At 44.1% G+C, this 23,567-nt stretch overlaps 1 protein-coding gene across 1 annotated transcript; it reads left to right on the top strand.

Moving 5' to 3' along the window:
• The first annotated feature begins 17 nt into the window (after window positions 1–17).
• Window positions 18–18,082, top strand: gol (ring finger protein goliath). Its single transcript, XM_084602179.1, has 4 exons — window positions 18–1,015; window positions 9,239–9,492; window positions 16,286–16,528; window positions 17,921–18,082. Exons 1-4 carry the CDS (start codon window positions 586–588, stop codon window positions 17,972–17,974), a joined length of 981 nt encoding a protein of 326 aa, XP_084458305.1. The 5' UTR covers window positions 18–585; the 3' UTR covers window positions 17,975–18,082.
• Window positions 18,083–23,567: the final 5,485 nt, after the last annotated feature.

The following is a 23,567-nucleotide window of genomic DNA, read 5'->3' on the forward strand; positions in this document are numbered from 1 at the left end:
GGTTGGCGAGTTCGCCGGCTGGCTTACGTCTATGCGCCTATGCGCGCGCGCGGACACCACGGATGGTACGTTTGCGTGATGGTTCGCGTGTATTTCCCTTTGGGTAAACTCAAGACATCTGCTTCACCGAAACTGCTCTCCGAGGTTTTCCATTTTCATCAAATAAGTTTATTGGATCCTGTGCTGCTTTCGAGTGCATAAGCACGCTGCTTTTACCATGTGACGAGGTATGAACGTGCGCCCGTACTGTGCAGCTAGAATTATCGGGCGTAGTACACGGCAGTAGCCAAGTTGCGCCGAGTACTACATACTGAAATCCCAAAAGGACGACCGGACGACTGTTTGCGACGATGAAGGTCGTAGCGCTGCTTCTTTCTCATGAGACTGCTGTGCTATGCGTACAGCGCAGTGGGGGTGGCGCAGCCAAAGCCCTCGCTGGAAGCCTACGCGTGAATCTTGGCATGAAATCCGTTTAGCGCTGTTCCTGCGTTCGCCAGTCGGACTGATCCTCTGCCGGGGCATCTTGCCCAACGCAGTGAGGAAAAAATAAAGGCAAGTGGTCGGCAGGCGGCGTCGTCGCAGGCAATGGGCGCTGCTCGGCCGTGCGGAGTGTTGGTGGTGCTGCTGCTGCCGTGGGTTCGCGCGGACTTGGCCCAGGATGCGGACGAGTACTACACGGCGGTGATAAACTTGACCTACGTTCACCCAGCCACAGGACAGCTCGTGTCTGAGCGCGAAGAACTGGGACTGGGCCGCTTCTACAGTGCGGGCAAGCTGGCCTCCGTGAGCGGGGTGGTGGTGCACGTGACGAGTGCGAACTACACTGCGCACGACGCCTGCTCACCGCTCGACGCAGCTGCCATCCCGCAAGAGCCCTGGATCGCGCTCATCCAGCACGGGAACTGCGTCGAGTCCGTCAAAATGCGCCATGCAGCCAGCACCAACGCGTCTGGGGCGGTGCTCTACGCCGCGGCGGCTGGTCCGGGCGGCCGACTGCTCAAGATGCGCCACAAAGGTGGGCGCCATCGATCGCTGCGCGCGTGCGGCCACTACTCTGCCTCTCTTTAGTTAGTAGCTCCTCGTGTTTTGTCTAGGGCGAGACACCAACACGGTAGACGTTCCGCAAGCAAAAGGAAACGCTTCCTAGCGCGTCTTTCCTACCTTACCGCTGATACGTGTGGCTAGTATCAAGATTGCGCCAAGAAACCGCCACTGAAAATGCCAAGATCAGCTGGCCAGCCTGCGCGATGGCCTGTGCGTGCAGTTGCCGTCGTATTATTGGCGCGTGTCGCGAAAGCAAATGAATAGGTTAGTGCTTTCCTGTTTATCCAGCCCGCAGATGCGTGTAGTGAAGCCATGTCTTCAACGACCACTGTGCAGCTATACCTTCACTCGGATGGCATATCATTGCGGACGCAGTACCAATCGTCAGCAGCAGCTGGCAGAGCTATAACATTAATATTCTTGTTTTGGCTATTCAGTGAACTGCATGCAGTACACTGTGCCCATGAAAGTGAAGCCTTAACTCAGTAGCACCTCTTATTAGAATCAATGTGCACAGCGATTTTGAACTTGATTATGCTGCAAAAAACTTTGTTACTCATATTGCCTGGCTTCTGCATTTAAATATTTATTTCGTTGGAAGTATCTGACTGAACGAGTAGAACTGTACGTATTCAGATACTTCCAGTACCCTTATCGGCGTTAGTGGTGGGGAGATAGAGGGTATAGATCAGATGACATCCTGGAGTCAATTTCATATAAGCAACAAAAAGATTAAGAGTACAGCTCTTTACGAAGTATGTTTTCATACTTCATTAACACAGTAACTGGCACAACGCAACAAAATTGAAAGAATACCAAGATTTGATAAGAAAACGTTGAAAATTTTGAAAACTTGGCTCTCTGCTATCGTTCCATAAAAAAAGTCCTGGAATGTGTTAATCCTGAAGTGTACTTGTGGACTTGGCACATGGACATAGTTAATTTTTTTTTATATCTGCCTTTATCGATGCTTGTTCAAAAATTTAAGATGTTTTAAAATAGCAGTGATCATATTAGTTGTGTACTTCCAGCTGACACCATCACAGATTTTTTTGTAAAAATATTCCTGGATCTTTTCGAAACATTGATTGCCTGTCATAAAGCAGGTTATATATGGGATTCAAGTTCTGCTGTGCTTGAGCTGAGAGGTCCCTGTTACTACAAGAGTACTTGGGAATGAGATTTGTATTTGACTTATATAATGTATGGAATAACTGGTGCTTAATTAAAAATTTTATCTGAGCATGTTTAGCATGACTAATAATCATCATCATCAGGTGATGGGCATGAGTATTTCAGGACTAGACGCCAGAAAAAGCAACCCCAAAATATTTGTACTCTTTTGCTACTTGTAAGCAAGTTCCGTCCATGAACCTAATCTTTCAGCATAGGTTATTGTTTGGTCGTAAATCTCATGAGGCCACATTAGCATAGCTTAAGAGCCATCTCCCAAAACTGGCATGGCAACTAAACAAAGTTTAGGTCACCCTGCAATTGTTGAAAGTCTGTTCACAAGTGACCCTCTGCCAAATACAGCAGTCATCAGTGTAGTACAATCTAACTTGGTTAGTTGGCCGGTTTGCCAGTTAGTATTAAAGAACTATAGATGCCTAATTTTAGTTGCATGCTTTGATCTCTGTAATGATGTGCAAGAGATAAATGGATCACCATGTTTATTCACCTATGACTACTAAATAAGGTACAATTAGATTGTCTGTCTCATTCCATTTTGGTTTCATCATCTGAGAGAGAGAAACCCTTTAATGGAAAAGAGATAATTTAGCCAGACTTTAGAATTCGCTGACATGCTACTCTACGTAGGAAAGGGAATTGGGGAGAGAAAGGTGGAATGAAGGGGTACGCAAAATAAAAGAAATAAAATTAGGGGAGATAGAATGCGGGCATTGAGTGTGCAGTAAGGGGCATCGTCGAGTAATATTAAACCGTGAAGGGATAGATGCTTAGTCCAACAGAGGGGCTCACAAAGTTCACAGCATGAAAAATGCATGAGGGTGACATGAAAGGTGAAATTATAGCTTGTCGAGATGTCCAGTGTCTTTTAAATATGCAAACAAAAAGTTCATTGCATGTCTCTGTTGCTTAGGGCAAGCTAAGGGACCTAAAACACTGTCCATTATTAGACGCACTGGGGAGAGCTTCTCTGTGCAACGTTCATAATAAGCACGCTCGTCAGCATATGCAGGGCACTCAAGGAGGGCATGTTTCACAGTTTTGATCACACCACAGTTGTCACAATGTGGACTGTTCATTTGACCAAGACAGTATCGCAAGCCGTTTCTTAACGCAAAGTTCAAGCGGAGTCGGTAAATACGAGTTTCCAGATGGCGAGAAAATCTAGAAGGGAGTCATGATCTTAGATGTGGGTTGTCTGAGTAAATAAACTAGTACTGATGTGTTGGCAAGCTCCAGAGCAGGTACTTTTCTCAGCAGAAAATCTTTTAGCGAGCTGGGACGCATCAGATTTTATTAAAAAAGTCCGGATGTATCTCCGATGTTGACGGCCTTTAAAGGCCACTTAATCTTTTTCTTTGGCTAGAATGCCACAGTAAGCTGGTATCCACTGAAATGTTATGCAGTGGCCTGCAGCAGTAGCCAAATGATGTAGGTACCCAATTTCAGGGAGACCAGTTGACGATTAGTTTTATTGAGCAGGTGGAAGAGGATTTGCAAAGTTGCTTTTGAGTCTGTAAAGGTAACCCATCGACTAGGGATGCGGCGCAGGATATAGGAAACAGTTTCTTTAATGCTGTGAAGCTTGGTGGTCGAAGACAATGTCTTCTGCTACAGCGGGCACATAACGGCTGCAGGAAGAAGTTTCTTGGGTAGTTGATCCGTAGGTGAATATGTGTGTGTGCTGCTTATATTCCTGGGCTAAGTAAGCGAGAGTAGTTTGCAGAAGCGCTGTCTATGGCATGCAGCTTTTCATTTACACCTGGAATAAACTTCCCTGCCTTTAGGGTGTCCGTGGAGGAAACGTCAGAGGTAGTAGTTTCTGTGGTTGATTAATAGGCAGTAGTGTGTACATAATGCGAGGCATAGAAGAAAAAGCAGCAAGGTAACTTGTTGTTTGTAGTCATTTCAGCTTTTCAGGCAATAAAACCAGTTCTTTTCTTACATCTAGTATTGTGCAGGATGTGAAAGCAATAATTATTGCGCACTTCCTAAAGGGCCACTGTCCAGGGAAGGACCTTTTAAGCAAAGGAGCCCAGTGTTTCGATCAGGTACCGGAGATAGTCTGTGCAAAATGCTACAGTGACACGCGCGCCGCAAAGCAACGAAAATACAAATCAAAGCCTTCGGGAAGCCAGCTTCCCTCTTCCCTGCGCTGGCCCGTCGAGCCGCAGCTATGACATATTTGTCGAAAACGATGTCCATTGGTCCGCCTCGCTGTTTGAGGGTGAAGGATGGGTGTCTATCGCTGGCTGCGCGCTTTTCCCTCGCCACGGCCGGACTGACTCCAATGGCGCGCGCTCCCTCGCACGTTTTCTTTTTTTTCTTTTCGCGCAGGCGGAGTGCCACGCCCCACCTCCCTCCCGCTAAACGCGGAGGAGGAAGGGGAATTTGTCTTGCGGAGGCTAGACGACAGGGCAGGAGAGTGAAAAACCTTTGCGAGGGAACGGGAGGAGAAAAACGACTGAATCGGGTGAATGCGGTAGCTGTAACTGTGGTATTAGTTACTCTTTTCAAAAACATTTTGCGGCCTTGCGTTCTGGGGCGAATTCACACACTCACCGGGGAAAAAAATATTTTCGACCGGAGGGTGGGCAGTGGGCCTATAAATGCAAAGACTTGGAGATGCAGCCTGGGCCATTGACATAGTGGGCGTTTTTCTTTTGTAGTGAAGGTATGATGCATTTGGAAAATGCTAGTTCATTCATTTTTGTTTACTTAGGAAGAACTGTGATACAGTGATTATGACTCTCAGATTATGCCTAGCAGCTTACTGGTATCGCTCAAGAGGAAAGTATATAACAGTTGCAACATACCTATACTCACCTATGGGGCTGAAACGTGGAAGCTAACCAAAAGGCTTCTACTTAGGTTGAGGACAACGCAGAGGGCTATGGAACGGAAAATAGTAGGTGTAACATTAAAAGACAGGAAGTGTGCAGAGTGGGCCAGAGAAATAACTCGAATTAATGATATTCTAGTGGAAATCAAGGAGAAGAAATGGGCATGGGCAGGACATGTAGTGAGAAGAGAGGACAGCCGACGGTAACAAATTAGGATAACAAATTGGATTTCGAGGGAAGGAAAGCGTACCAGGGGGCAGTAAAAAGTGGGCGGATAAGGTTAAGAAGTTCGCAGGGGTCAATTGGAGGCAGCTAGCACAGGTCCAGGTTAATTGGAGGAATATGGAAGAGGCCTTTGCCCCACGGTGGGTATAGGCGGGCTGATGATGATATGCTACAGTGACTGTGCTTTTAAATTGCAAGTTGTAAGGAAGCAGACGTAAAATATACTCTGAAATTTTCAGCTTAGCTCTTTTTTTTTTTTTTTTTTATCTGCTTTGTAATTGTCCCTTTATATAACAGCCAAGATGGGTTCCTTGGAATTTAAGTTTATTGCCTTGATTTGATAGGTACAAATTATGAGCTCTGTGCGTCTTCTTTGTAACAACACAACTTTTTCATTTGCAATCACAACTTGAGATTAGGAAAGCAGCTCACTGACATTTATATCCAAGGTATGCAACCGGGTGTGAGGAAAAAATGTATGCAGTTTGCATTACAGCGAGGCATAGTTACCTCTCTCATGAAACATGTAGGTCTACATGGCTTCTCTGTGTGGCAAATTTTAGGAGGCTGTGCAAGATGTGAAAATGATGTCATGGTCACCGATATCAGGCTGAGCAACAACTTAAAAGGCCACGATCATTGTTAAAGAAGAAATCCCCAATTTGCTCTAGTGCAGCTGTGGGTGTGCCTTTGAATTGGTATAATGTGGAGTATGTGGGGCTTAACGTGCAGAAGCCACACATGGGCTGTGAGGGCCACCATGCCTCTAGATGATTGTCTGGGATTCCCTAAGGTGCTGCACAAACGTGCACAACACGTGGGCATTCTTGTGTTTCGCCTCTGTCAAAATATGGCTGGTACTGCTGGTGCCACAACCTCATGACCCATTTTTCCCTTTTCATCTGGCAAAATGTTTTGTCACAAATCACCTAAAAATCAATCTTTGATTGGAACCCCTTGTGGGGTGGCACTTGGGGAAAAAATTGTCTTGACCTTTAATGCTTACAGGAGGCTGAAGAAGAGAAATGAACCTTTCTGAGCAAGTATGGCAGATTCACTGATACTATTTGTTGCTACCAGTTGCAAACGACTTTGTGTCATTTTCTTCTACCTTCAGATAATCCTTTTCTTATAAATGTCACGTGTAGCAGTGAGCCTCTGGATTATATTAGAGTTATGAATACTATCTTCAGAAACCGAGCAGCCACCACCTGCAAGGTAGGCCCCTACCAACCCACATACCTTATTCCTAGGAGAGCTGGGCTTCTCCTCCTGATGAACTCTTTCCATTGCACTGGTCACAGACTTGTGGTGACAACCTGAACCAGGGTCAGTGAATAAATGCTCTCTCTCTCTCTCTCTCTCTCTCTCGAGAAACAAGTCCAAAACATCAGTCGCTGTCAACTGGAAAGCATTGTTTTCTGCTTACTGCTGGCCTACATATTTTTGTGCTTCCCAAACTGTGGTAGGGACATCCACACTCCACAGTATTATTATATAGCCACTGTTTTCCATGTGTTCACATATATGTGACCAGGATTTCCTTGTTCCACCTCTTTACAGTGTTTCAAGTCATTTTCTTTACATAGGCATTATGGTTTCACTCGGCATTAATAAGTATATCTTACACAGAAATGCGGTGCAACATATACAAACATGTGAATACAAACACGTTTGTGTACGTTGTGCCGCCTTTCTGGGTGCTATGCAGCACAAACCTGCCCCTCAAGCTATTATTCTAAGTATATCTTCAGGAGTCACCCATCCTGGGGTGACTCCTGAAAGGGGCCTCATGTGGAAGGGAATCATCCAGCTGCATCTTTCATTGAGTGATGCTGACTTGTATTCTGAGTTTCTTTTTCTCAAGTTAGCACCTTGAAGACTTTACAATCTTTCCGGGCACATTGCATGCATGTCTGTGTAGTGTCTCAGTATTCACTATCTCTCTTTCCTAGTTGTATGTGAGCCTCTCCGAGTTTAAATTAGCTTTTGTGCCTGAAAACATTTTTTGACTAAAAATTTCTCATGCCTAGAAATTGGTCACTTTATCTGTAGCATTTTATGCACCTGGTGCATATTAGAAAATTTCTTCCTGTCATGGTATATATATATTTTTTTGAAGGTTTGCTGTAAATGTTATCATTCACTAAATATTTGCTGTTTTCAGTTTTAATGACAGCCATGATTGGGAAGCAGCTGTTCCCTGGGTTTCATGTCAGTGTAGTGGTAGCAGTGATAGTATCAATACTAGTAGGATGAAAATACCTCACTAGGTGTCACTGAATTTCTCGCTACATGATGGTAATATTGTTATGAGCCTTTTTCCTCTAATTACAATTCTACATGTGCATAATTCTGAGCCACATATATATTAGTTGGTATATCTATACTTTTTGGAATCTAAGAATTAAAATATTTAACGGAAAAAAGAAAACAGCCTCTGTAACACATAAAAAAATAGCTTCTTTCTCTTTAATAGCAAATCTTCTTTTGGTGCCTGCTGCACTGATAGATCAGGAGATTGAAATTTTCACATTTTGTGCAATAAAACGAACAACTTTTCAGAATTTATAAAACGTTTTTCTTTTCAGTTTATGCATCTTTTCAATAACTGGTCCCTGGGCGCCGCCATAGTACTCACTGGACTGAATTTTCCGCAGAAAAACCGGTTCCACTGCGATTTCCACCGTGCTATTAACGAGCGCAAAATGCAGTCCAGCGAGCAACATGGTGGCGCCCAGCGACCACTTATGGAAAAGGTGTATATGCGAAACATTAAATTATTTGCAATAATACTCATCACAGTTTGTATTTAGACTAACAAGGTTTTATGTTATTGAGGTTTAGGGTATAATCTCTTAAAGGGATTCAATTTTTGAACTGTTACACCACTTTTGATAAAATTTTCAGGATATTAGAATATATTCCGAGTTTCATCATCTCAGCACAAATAGAAAACAAGTTGTAAGCTTATGAAAACTCGTGTCAACAATCATGAAGAAGTACTGACTGTTTATGCTTAGATAACTTCTAGGTATTTCATTATGCCGGATAAGGCCAATTGTGGGTTCTTTAGGACATTTTTCTAAAATCTGAGCACTTTAAAAACGAACTTCATTTTTTCTGTTGTCGTACTTACTAAGTTATTTTTCTCAGAGAATAAGTAGGAATCCAGAAAGTACCTTATCTTGTTCCCAACAAAATTTTAGTCCAGAAAGCACCAGCAAGTTCTTTTTGGCTAGTGTGTGCAAAAAACCAGCATTTTATCTTCGGAATGCACTCTGCATTTAGTTTATTGCCTGCTATGCGGCTGCATGTTGAAATCGGCTTTCACAGGGGCTTTCGATGGTGAGGGCAGATTGCAACCAAACTTGGTGTGGTTTCTTTAATACATACACAATGCAAAAGAAAAACAAACAAAAAATTTATTTATTTATTTTTTAATGAAGATTGGGATTTTAGCCCCGCGTCCTCCCAAGGGTGCTTACGCTTGAGAGTCCACCCAGGCACAGTCGTGCAGCTACAAACCTCTATTGCTGTGCTTGTTTGGCGACTATTGGCAAGACTTTGCTTTTCTTCTTTTAATTGACACTCTCAAAAGCACAATCATTTGATTTTATTTCAGGGCACTGCATGTTAGTGCAAGTGGCACACAAGATTCAGCCAGTGGTAATAAAATTACGTTTCAAACGATATAAGATGCCCGCGAAGAATTTCGGCCAATAGGAGAAGGCAAAGAGGTCCTTTGCAGATTTTTTATGGTTTTGTTGCTTCCGTGGCACCGCCAGTGGGCACCAATGTGTGGCTTTTTGACTGGGCCTTTGTGCACCAGGTAACATTAACTAGCTTTTGTTAGCGCCACAATGCGTGTGAGCTGCTTTTTGCACAGATGCAAATGAGGTGTGGACTAATGTGAGGCATGTGCTTGTATGCAGCGTCCCAGCTGATCTCGGTGCTGATTGGCCGGGAGAAAGGGCAGCAGATAGCTGGCCTCGTGGACAATGGCACGCGGGTGGTGATGCAAATGTCGGTGGGAAGCCACCGGCCCTTTCCCTACCCGAGTATCAACCGCACTTCAGTGCTGTTTGTCTCCGTCTCCTTCATCATTCTCATGATCATCTCCCTCGCCTGGCTCGTCTTCTACTACGTGCAGCGCTTCCGCTACATCCACGCCAAGGATCTGCTGGCGGTCAGTGTCTTCTTGCACAGATGAGAAACACAACAGCGGCAAATGCAGTTACTGGAATATGTTTTCCCTCAAAGAATTCGTAATTATATTTTTGCATATATGTAAGCTTCTTGTTGGAGGAGGAGGCTAAGTACTCATCATCATTATCTCCTAAAGGGGCTCTGTGGCAGGCAGATTTGTAAAAATGTGTGTGTGGTCATAATAATGTTATAAAAAGAAAAATACAAGGCATGGATTCTATATAAATCTGTGAAATTGGAAATTGTATAAGGTAAAGGACAGCAAGAAGAGAGAAGAGAAAAAAAGGCTCGGGAAACACTAATGTGTTTTCATTGCAGTATGTATTGACTTAAGCAAAGCAAAATGCTTTAAAGAACAGTATGCAGCATTCCAAGTGGTTTACAGGCAGATTCAACTTCACCCAGGCTGTTGACCACTTGGTATAGTAAATTGCATTATTTTTTATACATTTACTTGCTGCGGTGGTTCAGTGGTTATGTGCTCCGCTACAGAGCTGGAGTACCCGCATTCAGCCAGCTTTTCTTGTCTAACATCTTGCATATGGCACTTGTCAGGTGCGTAGCCCTCACTTGTCGCTGGCTGGCCTCGAACTTCCTGTGGCCCAATAAAAGCAAAGCATAGGGTGATTCCTCACAGCACGGCTGGGACAGCCCAGCAGAAGGTGAACGGCATGCTGAGCTATTTCGTGTTGTGTTTTGACATGCTGATATTTAAATTGATGTATTTTTTCCTACAATAAAAAAAAGAAATACAATGGCAGACAAATGAAAGATGCCAACAGGTAGCAAGGACATTTCTTTCTTTATTTCTCCTGTTGACATAAAAAAACAGTCCTTAGTGATTTTCTAGCCTCACTGACTGTTGGTATCTTTCATTGTTTATCATATTGAGCCCGTCGTTTTCTCTACGTTTCTCTGCTTACCAAGGTCTCGGTTCTGGCAGTCTTGAAGCCAGAGGCAACATCAGAGGATTTTTGCGCCACGTCCTGTCGGCCACGTTTCACATGGCACTGGTGGTAATATAAGACATACTATGTCCGTAATTATGGACAATGGGGGTGAACACTCTCAAGGTTAGGTTGCAAACAACATGAATGCCCAAGAAAGTAGAAGATTGAAAGCCGTCACTGTAGCTCAGTTGGTGAGAGCACCGGATGCATAATTCGGAGCTTATGGGTTTGGATCCCACCAGCGCCACACTGTTTTTTTTTTTTTTCTTCTACTTTGTGTTTATGATCTTCTACCCAGAAAATATTACAGTACTATACATGTGAACTGCAGAAATTGGGGAAAAAAAAAAAGAATCTTCCATGCTTTCTTTGACCTATTGGCTTCTTTCGTTTGTGTGCCGTTGAAAGTCCCCTCACTTTCCCGGCACCTGCCTGCTTAATTAATGGCAATCAAAGGGGCATGATGCAACTCCAGTCCAGCGTCGTCGGTGGTGTCAGCTTGCGTGGGTGTTATGCATGCTAGCCTGACAGTATCTACCAAACCGTAATGCAGACCAGAGCATGTGTGCACATTTTTTGTTTATTAGCCGTCACACAGGCACTGCAATGGTCCTCGTTAATCAGGATCTTATAATCTAAGGTGCATGGCATGCAGCTGCACTATACAAGTGTCGTGCCTTAGAGGCGAAGGTGCCCGCTTGAGACAATTGAAGCCCAAAAGGGGGGGCCGTTGAGACCCAGCAAATGCAGTGCCCTCCAGCATAGAAAAGGAAAAGCAAAGAGCAGCTAATGAAAAACAGTTAATTAATGTAAAGAAGGTTTGTCTTGTTATTTTTTTTTTTAATGGGTGTTTATAATTTTCGCTCAGATCTCAGGCAGTAAAGATGTTGCTGAAACGACAGCAACACATTGTGCCCAGGGTGATGAACAAAAGCTGCTAGCTACTCCTGCTGAGACTTACTTGTACTTCTGTACTGTGTAAGAGAGCAGATAAACTGAAATATATTATATATATATATAATGCCGCGTGCCTCTCGGAACCGAGGAAAAAGGGGACGAAGTAATACTGCGTGCCTCTCGAAACTGAGAGAAAGGAGGACGAAGCTGAGTGTGTGAGACTGATCGTTCAGGGGTTGCCGCCTTCTACTCGTTACAATATATATATATATATATATATATATATATATATATATATATATATATGTGTATATATATATATATATATATATATATATATATATATATATATATATATATATATATATATATATATATATATATATATATATATATATGTATATATATATGTATGTATAAAAGCTGAATGAATGAATGAAACATGCCACTTTGATTTATTGCTTAAGCCATTTTACGTACAACATTGTGTGTTGTTAGCTCAATGGCTCTTTTACCTCTGGGCTGCTCTGTGTAGCTGTGCCACTACTTTTGTGAGTATTTGTACCTTTGTGAAAAGAGACATTTTTGCTGAGAAGCCCTTCGAAGAGGAGGGGTACAAGCCCGCCTTGAAAAAGCAGTGCGTGGGTTTTTGTTCTGATTTGTGTAACTTGGTTGCACCTTGCATGTATGTATATATTGCAATGCTTATCTCCCAGTGCCAGCAAGAGAAATTGAGGGCACCAATGTTTCACTGCTGTGCTCATTATCAATTTCGCATGAACCAGGGTGTCAAGCACTGGATGCAAAGATGCTGAACATGAATACCAGCACTCAAAAGGGGAAAAAAATAGAACATGGACAAAGGTGTACCAGTAAAAACACAGGCTACGGGTGAGTTGACAACTTTGCCAGAAAGAAAAAGTAAAGAACAAAACAGAGAAAAAAAAAAAGTGTCAGGGTAGGGTTACATTCTAAAACGCTGATGATGTATGGAGCTATGAACTCCTGGAATTGTTTGTGCCATGAGTGCCCCCAGCCAGCACTCCATGCCACGGGGTACCAGCCTCGTTGGGGGTGCGGTGCTCTCTTTAGCAAAAAACGCGTCTTGCTCAGACTTTGTCATGTTTATGAGGGTTGCGAAGAGCAACTGTTGCCTTCCCCTTTCCCCTCATTGGAACTCGGGGGCGGCCCTGGCTTGGCCACTCCGGGACGCTTGCTTCCTGAACCCACGGCTGGGTTACGCGACTGCGGTGTTCGAAGCATGGCCTGCAATGGTCAGAAAAGAGTCTTCCTCCGGCAGTAAAGAAGAACATTTGCTTGGGGAGCCCACTATATCTTAAGGGCCTAGGGCCTTCTTTATTTATTTTGGGTCGTATTGTCGAAATAAAGACCCATTTTAAGCAGCCTTCACAGAGTCCGCAGCCCATATCTCACAACAACAGTTTATCAAAAGAAAATGCATTGTGGTACTGCTAGATTAAAGGAACTTTCCAGACCGATGAGTGAGTATAGGTTAATTTAGGCTTATGTAGGGGGGGGGGGGCGGGGGTAAGAACAGTGCAAAAGGCCAGATTTGTTTTTGGCAGACTAGAAATACAAATCCTGGCCTCATAGTTTACTACCTTGCCACTAGTTATGCCATCCATTTTGTCTTGTGGCTCAGAACAGCTTTAGTTTTCTCCTAAACACGGTAGAATTGTTAGTGCATTGAGCGATGATATACTCTCATCCCAGAATCTGTAACAGTTTGATCAAGCTTTTGCCATACTTTGTGTATTGGAATTCTTCTACATCTCTTGCAAGCCTTGCAGACATTCAGAACCACTGGGTTGTGGTATGTCACAATTAATGTTGTGCTCATACCTGCTCTTCCCACTGTGGAAGTCCGTTTTCTTGCGCGTGGGCATAGACCAGACAGACCTTTGTGTTGGCACACTGTTAACAAGTGCTGCTCTGGCTCTTGCAGAAACTGCAGCAGCACTGTACAGATGTGTAGGTGATATGTGTTAGCTTTGGCAATTTCATTTAACTACTTTAGCAGCACAACTTTCACATGCGCGATGAAGACGATAAGAATTTTATCTGTCAACTTCACATTGCTGCTAAATAATTTTAGCATTATTATCGTTAGCTATATTTATCTTCTTCCTTTTCATCTGACACGCCTGGCAAATCGCACAGTGAGCTCTAATTTCGGCAAGCGCTGCCGGACACAATTACTGGTGCTTAGGGCCTGTGAGACGACCATACGGTTCGTAATTGCAAAAGTTGTTACCGCTACCATTTCTCAATAAATTTTACCTAGCACTGTTGCACAAAATGAAAAAAAAAAAAAAAAAAAAAGTGCGTAAAGACGCATCATTGTATAGGACACACTGACAAAACTTTTGTAAAGAAATTACGTCTCCCTTTCTAGCTGTACTAAATATGATATTTAGTACAATTTCATGTGCACTTGCTCTTATATTGCTTCCTGAGCATAAAACAAAATGGGGTGCTGTACCGAATTCTTATTTTGTTTTCATATAAATTCTCCAACAATGCACACAAGTCTTTGGCATGAGCTGTTTGCACCGGTTAGCGGTTCCTGCCCAATGTACCTTAGCAGCTGTTTGTGCTTGTGGTCTCATCGCCATCAGTAAATAATAATAATAACGTTTATGATGCTAATAATAATAATAATAATAATAATAATATTCATTCCCATTAATACTGGACAATTGAGGAGGTGAGAAAAAAAATGACGGATGCTTAACTAGGTTCGCGCCTCCTAAGCGGAATGATGTTTTTGTTGCCTTCTACTGTTCAGCTATGACTACCAGCAGCAGTTTTTTTTTTTTTTTAATGTATACCTGCCATGACCATTTTCGTTTCAGACTGCTGCCAACTCTTCTATCAATTCTTGATAATTTACTGTACTTGATAATTTTTCTTATCTTTTATTGCAAAAGCAATACTACTTTCACTTTTCAGCCCTTCGCGTAGCGCGGCGGTAGCTACCATTGACCTTTAGCGTGACCTCTGGTGCGCCGCCAAGCACAGCTGCGCAAAAACAGGGGCCCCAACTCGCGCCGTCAACTCGCGAGGCGGTAGCTACCAGCCGCGGCCTAACTCCCGCTCCTTCCATGAGAAGCGCTACAGCCGGAGTGACGTCATCCCATCTGCCGCAAAAACAGGGGCCCCAACTCGCGCCGTCGGCCCGCGAAGCGGTAGCTACCAGCCGCGGCCTAACTCCCGTTCCCTTCGTGAGGGAGTGCTACAGCCGGAGTGACGTCATTAGTGAGACTGTTGTGAGACTGTTTAGAACGACGTTTGGGGCGCCAGTTCGGGTACGCCCTTACACACCGAGAGTTAAGCCCAACGTTGATTTACGGCCGGGCGGAGCTGCAGTTGTGCCACATGCTCCTAAAGCTAAGAAGAATTATGGGGTTGCGGCCGCAGCTACCGCCGTGGGTGCAACGTTGGATGCTATAGGAGGTGGCCTAGCGGCAGGTGGAACCAATGCAGTCTCCAGGGATGCTTTCATTTCTGCTGGCGTAAAGAATGCCGTTGCAGCCGGTGCTGGAGCGGCAGTTGTACATTCTGCCTTAACCTTACCCACAACCAAGTATATTGTTGCAGCCACGTCACTCCTTGCCTCGCAACTAGTTATACATAGAATAACCAGGTAGCACCCTGCAATAAACAATTGTTGAACCATATGCCGTGGCCAGAGTGAACCACTGCATAACCATAAGCATAACCACAAGCACCACAACCAGCTACACCACCAGCTGAACCTAGGCGTAGCCATAGCTATTGCTTTCGCAATTACCGGGCTTAACTAAGCTAAGCCACTGCCAATTTTATTTTTTTAAATAGCAACTGCTTGATGTGAGTTTTAAAATGGTTTTGGGAATGTAAAAGCACTTTCAAGAAATGGGTATTATGTAAGCCTTTTTTCTCAAGTGGTGCTGTTCCCACGCGTCAGCCACACTTTTTTTGTCATGTCTGATCAACCGCACACCAGTCTTTGGCTTGAGCTGTTTGCACCGGTTAGCGGTTCCTGTCCGATGTGGCTTAGCAGCTGTTCGTGCTTGTGGTCTCATCGCCATCAGTAAATAATAATAACAATATTATTATTATTCATTCCCATCAATACTGGGCAATTGAGAAGGTGAGAAAAAAAATGACGGATGCTTAACTAGGTTCGCACCTCCTAAGCGGAATGATGTTTTTTTTGCCTTCGCTCCTAGCTTGTTTCTTAATTTCAGTACCGTCCATATCACCGTTGTTTGCAGCCCACACCTTGGCATTGTGCTAAGGTGATGCGCTAGGAACTGCATGGCATATTTATTTTATGGTGGAAGCACCAGCTTGCTTGGCAAACCTGGCACTGTGACAGGACACTGCTGTGGCCAGCTAAGAAAACTGCTGAAGTTCTGTGGAGAGGGCACAGTACACATGGCGACAAGTGCATATGCACTTGAGCACCCGGGGGGTAGCCTATTAGTTGAAGACCAGTACACTGTAACAGTTCTTTGCTGTCACATCGCAGCTAATACTCAGTCGCATAACACGCTTCTAACTATTCTCTCCCCCTCTGCATGTATGTGCATATATGTGTGTGTGTGTTGGTAACGTTAATGCACTCTCAATAGTAACACTACGGTAAGCAATGGTCATTCAGCTTAAAATGCAGTGTGATAAGGAAATTATTCCGTTTGAAAGAGGTGAATACAAAATGAGGCGTGACTAACCTCAAGTATAATGTGTAAGGTTTCAGTGCAAGCCAAAGTGAGAAAACTATTGGCTTGCATTGCAGAATGTGACGCGTGTACAAAAGCAGAAGCTGGAATAGCAAAACAAACAAGCTAAATGGCTGCAGTGGTTTAGGAAGTGAAGGCTGTGGAGGCTCACAGGAGGTGGTCACCCACTGTTGTGCAGCGGCGGCTGTGCAGCGCGGCGCAGAAGGCCCTGGACCGCATCCCCGTGCAGACGTTGCGGCCAGGTGGCGAGCACGAGGCAGAGTGCTGCGCCGTCTGCATCGAACCCCTGCGGCCGGGAGAACTGGTGCGTCTGTTGCCGTGCCGCCATTCGTTCCACAAGCCCTGCGTCGACCCCTGGCTACTCGAGCAGCGCTCGTGCCCCATGTGCAAGATGGACATCCTCAAGCACTACGGTCTGGTGGTGGGTGCTACTTGTGCTCTTAACTGATCAAGGGCACTCATTGCCATCAAAAAACGATCTTGACAACTTCGGGTCACCCAATATGCATGAATTTGCCAACAAGCAGCTCTTTCATCATAATTTTAGTGCCAAAGCACTTATGCGGCCGTCTGAGCCGAGCAATAAAATTAGAGTTTTTGTCGCCTGTTTGCAATAGTAACAGCATCGCTATGGTTAGTGTAAGCCTAACCTAGTATAGTGTGATGATCAGCTACCACCAATCCACAGTGATTATGTTTGGCCTTTGATGCCTCACAAAAAGTGCTTTCGCATATATAGTACATTGGTTTCAGCAGGTTAAATCCCGGCAGTTTTTTGCACTCATCGTACTGAGACTGTTATGGTCACCGCACCATGCTTGTTAGGGTGCAAAATATTGCCAGCAAGCATGGCTCAAATTTTGCAAGACATGGCTTTTAGATCAGGTGTTACTATAGGGTGTTCAAAGTCTTCATACCCATGTCACGCAAACATGGCCTGAGCTCTTTGCAACTCTGTTCAGCCAAAATTGTCTATGTGGAAGGAGGTAAGTGCCATATTTTTGAACACTCCCTTAGGAAAGGAAATTTTATGTTCTTGCATTAGAAGTTTCACCTTCCTCGAGCATGAGAATAGAGTGCTCTCATTCCGAGTGATCTTGAGTTCTGATAGTTTTTTTCAATTCACTTTTATTGGCAATTATGATAGGTTTATTGTGTAACAAATACAGCATGTTCTGCAATTAAATATGCCTTGTAAAGTGCTTTTCTCCTCTGAACTCATAAATTGTTCGAGCTCAGATTTAACATAGAAGAATCAGTATTGTTTTATAGTATCACAGTTGTGTAAGACATAGTCCGCAGTCATGGCAACAAAACAAGCCACTGTTCAAGAGCAGTTTGTACAGAAACTCTGGGTCTTAATCGTATTCAGTTAGGTATCAGTGTGTGCGTGTGTGTGTTTGCGTGTGCGCGCGTGCATGCATGTTGGGGGGATGGAGGGCAGGTACACTAGATTTTTATCCAGTTGGAGTCATGTACCAGGATGAGACATTTTCAAGGTCAGTCAAGACTCTGTGCTTGAAGAAAAAAAGATGGTGTTCAATTTCCCTGCCCAAGGAAACAATGTCTTTGATACAGGCAGCAGTACCAGGAGGAATTTGGTTTGTTTGATATTATTCCTTGCTTTTTCTCCAATTTGTTTTATGCATGCACACACTTGAAGCTACACTGCTTGTTTTGCAAGAGAACTTGTTCAAGATTAGTTGCAAATCCACAAGTGTTCCATTTTCCTTTGTGAGTCGTCGTTTGACATTTGACAAAATGAATTGATGTCAGCTATCCCAATTTTCTATGTTTACATACATGTGCGCAGTATGCAGCCGGCAGCCAGGAGAGTGTGCTGGAGGACGAGCCTGGAGCCCGATGAGTGCAGCCCCGTCTTCTTATGTGTGCCATGTGTATGTGTGTTTGTCGGCCTCGACAATAAACCTGTCCCCCATCATCCAGCACAGCTACAGTGTGTTGTGCTTAGTTCAGAGTGATGCACACACCCACGCCATCACTCAGGACACAGTCTCTTCATAGGGTCCTTATTCCGTCATCGCTATGTCACCTTTTAGAAAACTCGATGGTGGCGGTGACGGTGTGAGCAAAATATCCCGAGATGCGCGGTTTTGAGAGGAGGTCACTGAGTGAGCGGCGCTGTATGTGACTTAACGTGCCATTTGATCTGTGGAGGCAGGCCGCAATGGCTGCTCTGTGCCAGGCAAAGCGGCAAGAACAGTGTCCGTGTCTGCATGGGCTAGTGGAGCTGCTGAAGGGGCCAATTAACGCTGTCATATCGTGCTTTTAAAAACGGAGGCGGGTGTTTCCTAAGTTTATGTTGCTGCCTAACTTTCCTTTTTCTTTTCTTTTTTTTTTTTTTTAGCCCACAAGCAGTTGTGACTAAAAGACCCAAAGGTGAATGCAGTATGTTCGTTTCTTTTTTTATTTGTTTACAGATCATATCTTTGTGGCTAAAGGTAGATTGACACCTTGCTTTGGCGTGAAGTTTATGCAACTATATGGAATAACAAGCATGTCGGCATTCTGTATGGAACCTGTGATACAAACCATATGAATAGTCTAAGTTGTAAGGAGCACATAGTTTCTGCTCTTTGGATAGATACTGGGTATATCTAAGGCTGGCCTCTGTCCTCATAAGAATATTTCTCAGTGATTTGTACAACTATATCAACAGTGCAGATGTTTATACACACTGAAATTTGGTGACAAAGACCACATGTATAAATGGAACAGGTTACAGATGCAGGGTGCAGGCTAAAAGGACTTATTCAGTAAACAGCGAAATTTTAGAAGCTATGGTTGCGGAGAAAAAAATATGCAGAAAGTGTGCAAAAAAACAAGGGTAGAAGGTACAAAGACACAGAAATCAATGCAAGAGACCAGCAACCTGGGCCCTGCTACGTGCTTTAAAAGGGATGCCAGTGGTGGCACTGTGCCTAAAAGGATGCTTTCCTTTGGGAGGGTCTGAACAGATCGACAGAGCTTGGCCTTCTAGGCACTGCTTCGCTGCTTGAGAACCACAGGCTTGTACGATAGGCTACTATACTGACTTCACATTCCTGTAACTTCCTTTTATCCTTTGCATCTCTATCCACTTAGCCCTTCCCCCAGTGCAGGGTAGCAAACCGGTTTCTTCCGGTTAACCTATCTGCCTTTCCTCCTCCTCCTCTTTGTTTAAGAAAAATGTTAAAATTTAAGTTACACTGGCAGCCATGAGGTAGAGTTCGAGAGGAGGGAGTTAAAGAGGCGCCTTAGAGGACTTCTCATTAGGTCTGCACCTCAAAGTGTAGCTGTAATGAAATGCTAAATTCTGATCCTAGCTGGTGCCAGCCAAGAATTATATTTCACATGTAGTCCACTTTGACATTCACATTGTATACGGCACTTGAATGCCCAAATATTGTTAATAATAAGTTGGTTCACAGAAAAGGAAAGGCGCAGTATCTGTCACACTTGTTCTGTGAGCATCTGAACCGCACTGTAAGGGATGGGAGAAAGGTGGGAGTGAAAGCGGAAAGAGGTGCCGTAGTGGAGGGCTATGTAGTAATTTAGACCACCTGGAAATTTTTAATGTGCAGTGACGTTGCACAGCACATGGACATTTCTCCGTTCTGCCTTCAATGAAACTCAGCCGCCAGTGGTCGGGATCTAATTCAGGTGCTCCAGCAACCACTGCGGTAGTGTTAATAAGCAATAAAGATTTTAAAGTGCAACGGAAGTCAGTTTTGACATTCAACATATTTAGGCTTAAGCAGAAATTTCTTGCTAGTTCAGTGGATCTTGCCATAAAGGCTGATTGCTCGAGAGCCTTCGTGATCATGAGCTTGAATATGAGGCTTCTGGCTCATGAACAGAGCAGATTGCTGCTGTGAAGTGTCACCTTCAAGAGTTTGATGTGGAGCACTGTCCATTTTGGGTGTTGCATCCAACATGCCTTGCACTTGGAAAAGCCATGCTACACATCCTAGCACCAGCATGCAGCTGCCAAAGGAGCACCAGAACTCCATGTTACTGGTGTACAGCTGCATGGTCACGAGCACAGGTTATATTAATTTGCAGTTCGAAATATACTACACATCTCTATATACCTCCTCTTTGTACACTGCTGATTCTACATGTGACGCTTTCAAAGGATGAGTATGTGACATTAAATGGTATTTTTAAGTACCGTAGCAAAATGAAAAGATATCAGTGGTCAACTGCTTTCAAAAATTTCTGGACCAGATGGTCTTTCGGGTGAATATTGCAGGTGTTTAACCTTTCTCAGATCTCCACAGCCAGTAGGGATATTGAAATTGTCTCGGCTTTTCATGGAATTGTCTGTTACAGGGACACTTCATATCATTGATATGCATGAGCTGTGGATAACAGTTTTAATAAGATGCTCAATACTGTTTCCCTTGTGAAAGGTTGTTGTGCGCAGAGTTCTGTAAATATCTAACGTGCAGCACTGTCATGTCCCTTTGCTAACGCTGTATATACTGTGATTGTTAGCTATCCCTAGCTATTAGTGGGTCTGTAACTCTAATATGATGGTTAATTTTTTTAACCTGTGCTCCCTGTTTGCTTCAGTGATATTAGCAAACCATTACTGAAACAGTAATGCTATTTTAGTGTTTAATTGCTCAATGTATGTTCTATATGTTCAGAAATTACCGTTTCATTAACTTACTAACATGACCAAAGAAGTTGACTGTCGATACCAGGTTTTCATTCACAGGATTTCTTATTTGTAATGATGTGTCTGCCATTAGTATGCATTGATCACCTTGTAGTATTAACCTAAGACTGTTTAATAGTTTATAATTGAATTTCTATCTTTTATTTCCGTTCAAACAACTGAACGCTGGATATGACATCGAAGGTGGGGTTAGGTCATGTGAGGCATGAAAAAACTGCAATGTTATGTTTAATTCATTGTTGTAATTTAGCCTGCCTCAAGAACAGTAATTATGATAATGTATCAGTGATATATTGCAGTTTTCTTTGACAACATGACCATCAGTTATTGATTGAACACTGATAGGCAAATACCACATGGTGATTCGTACATATTAGTGTTTTAAGACCCATTCATGCTTACAAGCTACAGAGGTTGGGCGGCTGTTTTGGTGAAAAGCAACAGTTGCAGGCCAGCTGCATGCTGCTCAGTTTTGTATACTGTTTTACAAAATTTTTGCAGTACTTTGAGAGGTAAGTGCAATCTGGGCCACTTCGTTCCCACTGCCAGCGGCAGTGGGAGCGAAGGAGCACAATCATATAGTGTGTATCATCCTGCTTGGTCCAGCTCGCCCTCACCTTTTGTAGTGCTGCAAATAAAATAGCTGGTGAAACGAAGTGTAGCTTGTGATGGCGAGTCGCAGGCTGCTAACCAATCAGTGGTCCCACGGTGAACGGAAGATTGTTCCACACCTGGCTTCTTGTTGCTGGTAACAGCCAAGATCATCAAGGTCCACAGCTCTCATTAAAACAAGTACATTTCAAGAAAGTGACCTACAGGGCACCCTTGGAAGTGTGAATGTCTGTACAGTCAAATGGCTCCCAGCCAGTCGCATGTCCCACAGCACGAAGTGTGGATGGGCCTTTACATGCATCATTGTAGACAAGAAAACATGCAACTAAAATTAGGCATCATCAAAAAGCAATGATACATACTAAGCTGAAAAGTCTGTAAAGGCAAGTATAAACATTTACTTCTTTTATATATCTTTTTCACCTCTTAAACCTTGCCTTCACAATACTAAACTACGCACATATGCCAGCTTCTTTGTGTGGCGGCAATTAACTTAATGCTCAGTTTTTTTCTTTAATATATTGCAATACCTTTGCATCGGGCGAGGAGCATATCAAAACGCCTCCTCTCTGGGCTCCTGGAAACCGGTTTGGCTTCTGCCTCCACGGTACTAGCGCCATGTGCACACAACAGCCCAACGAACAATATGGAGACGCCCAGGGCGCCCTCGTTGGAAAGGTGTATAGCCCTGCCCTGTAACGAGGCTCGCTTATCTCCAGCATTCACAATCCCTGCACCCCCTCAAACTTTTTTCCAGGAGTCCAATCACGAGACTTATAAGGATATACCCTTTGGGCCGTATATTTTTGAAAGACAATGTTGGAGCAAAGTTTTAGAGGAAACCCCCAAGGTGGAGTAGATTTGAAATAATGGGAGTGATTATACTCATTCATATCCACCTAAGTGCAGCTGTACGGCTACAAAGGAAAGCTATACAACTTTCTCAGAAACTTCGTAGTTAAAGAAAAATTCGTCCTGGTCGGAGGTCGATGTGGATGTTAATAGATGTGTGTTTTATCGTGTTTACCATCTTATTATATGTTTGGTTTCTGCTTTGTTGATTTTTCTCTTCTGATGGAATAAACGCTCTTTCAACATGTACCCTTGACCCTCTCGGCCACTGTTCTTCACGGCCACCCCGGCCGACACAACATTGTGGAGTTCCCACTTCACTTGTCTTGTTGATCCATTCGCTATCGCCTTAACATCTGCTAGCCTTCCTGGTTACCTCAGTTGGTAAAGCAACTGCCCCGGAGAGGTGGTGGCGTGGTGATCCCAGGTTTGAATCCCGGACCACGGTGAATATTTTCTTAAACTATGAATCTTCTGAGAAATGTGAATAGCTTTCTTTTATCCATATGGCTGCACTTGGGTGTTGATAGTGCAGTTTACATGGGCCCGACAGGGGCAGATTCAGTTGAGTTATTGGGTGGAAAACCGGTTACAGGGTTCATTTAAACGCTGCTGGTTTGGGTCTGGGAGTCTAATGGTCGAGTCCAGTAAACTCCACAGGGGTGGATTGACTTGCTTTAATTCCTGCTGCTGGATCATACATGCAAACGCCGTCGAGTATAGCTGGGGAATCGTGGGAGAGAACAGGATGAACGCGAGCGATGTGCTGGAGTAAAAATCGGAATCCGATACCATCTGTTAGTTCTTCGTTTCGACGCAAGGCACCGCCGTAGTCGCCATTTGTCGCGTCGGGTTCACTCAACCCAGCCCCTCGACTCGACCCCGCGTAAGGTCCATGCGTAAACTGCTGTTCTGTTGCGCGAGGTCACTTCATGACAGGCTCATGTAAACGAAATAGCGCAGGGTGATCGCCCCGTGATTGTGTCCGGATATGCGTGCATCGACATCGGGTCCTCCCTGACCTACAGCTGTCGCTGTAAAACAGCGATAGTAATAAAGTCATGGTGCTCTCCGAGTGGAGCTGGTGGAGACATGCACATTCTCTTCGTGCTCATTATCATTCAGTTTTGGAGGAGGCTTTTGTTAAACGGATGTTCGCTTTGGTGTTTACACAGCTGTTGGTGATTTTTGTGGAAGGGCAGGGGACTCCGCTGCTGATAGCATCCGATGCCAACTGTTAGTTCTTCGTTTCGACGCAAGGCGCCGCCGTAGTCGCCATTTGTCGCGTCGGGTTCACTCAACCCAGCCC

The sequence above is a fragment of the Amblyomma maculatum genome, chromosome 4 (assembly GCF_055883805.1).
Source record: "Amblyomma maculatum isolate TAMU_Amacu chromosome 4, ASM5588380v1, whole genome shotgun sequence".
Classification (NCBI taxonomy): domain Eukaryota; kingdom Metazoa; phylum Arthropoda; class Arachnida; order Ixodida; family Ixodidae; genus Amblyomma; species Amblyomma maculatum.

Bases quoted from the DNA above. Each gene is read 5' to 3' on its own strand.
- gol (XM_084602179.1), top strand. From the start codon at position 586: ATGGGCGCTGCTCGGCCGTGCGGAGTGTTGGTGGTGCTGCTGCTGCCG. The intron at 1,016-9,238 runs GTGGGCGCCATC...GCTTGTATGCAG, and splicing joins GCTCAAGATGCGCCACAAAG to CGTCCCAGCTGATCTCGGTG. The intron at 9,493-16,285 runs GTCAGTGTCTTC...ACTGTTGTGCAG, and splicing joins ACGCCAAGGATCTGCTGGCG to CGGCGGCTGTGCAGCGCGGC.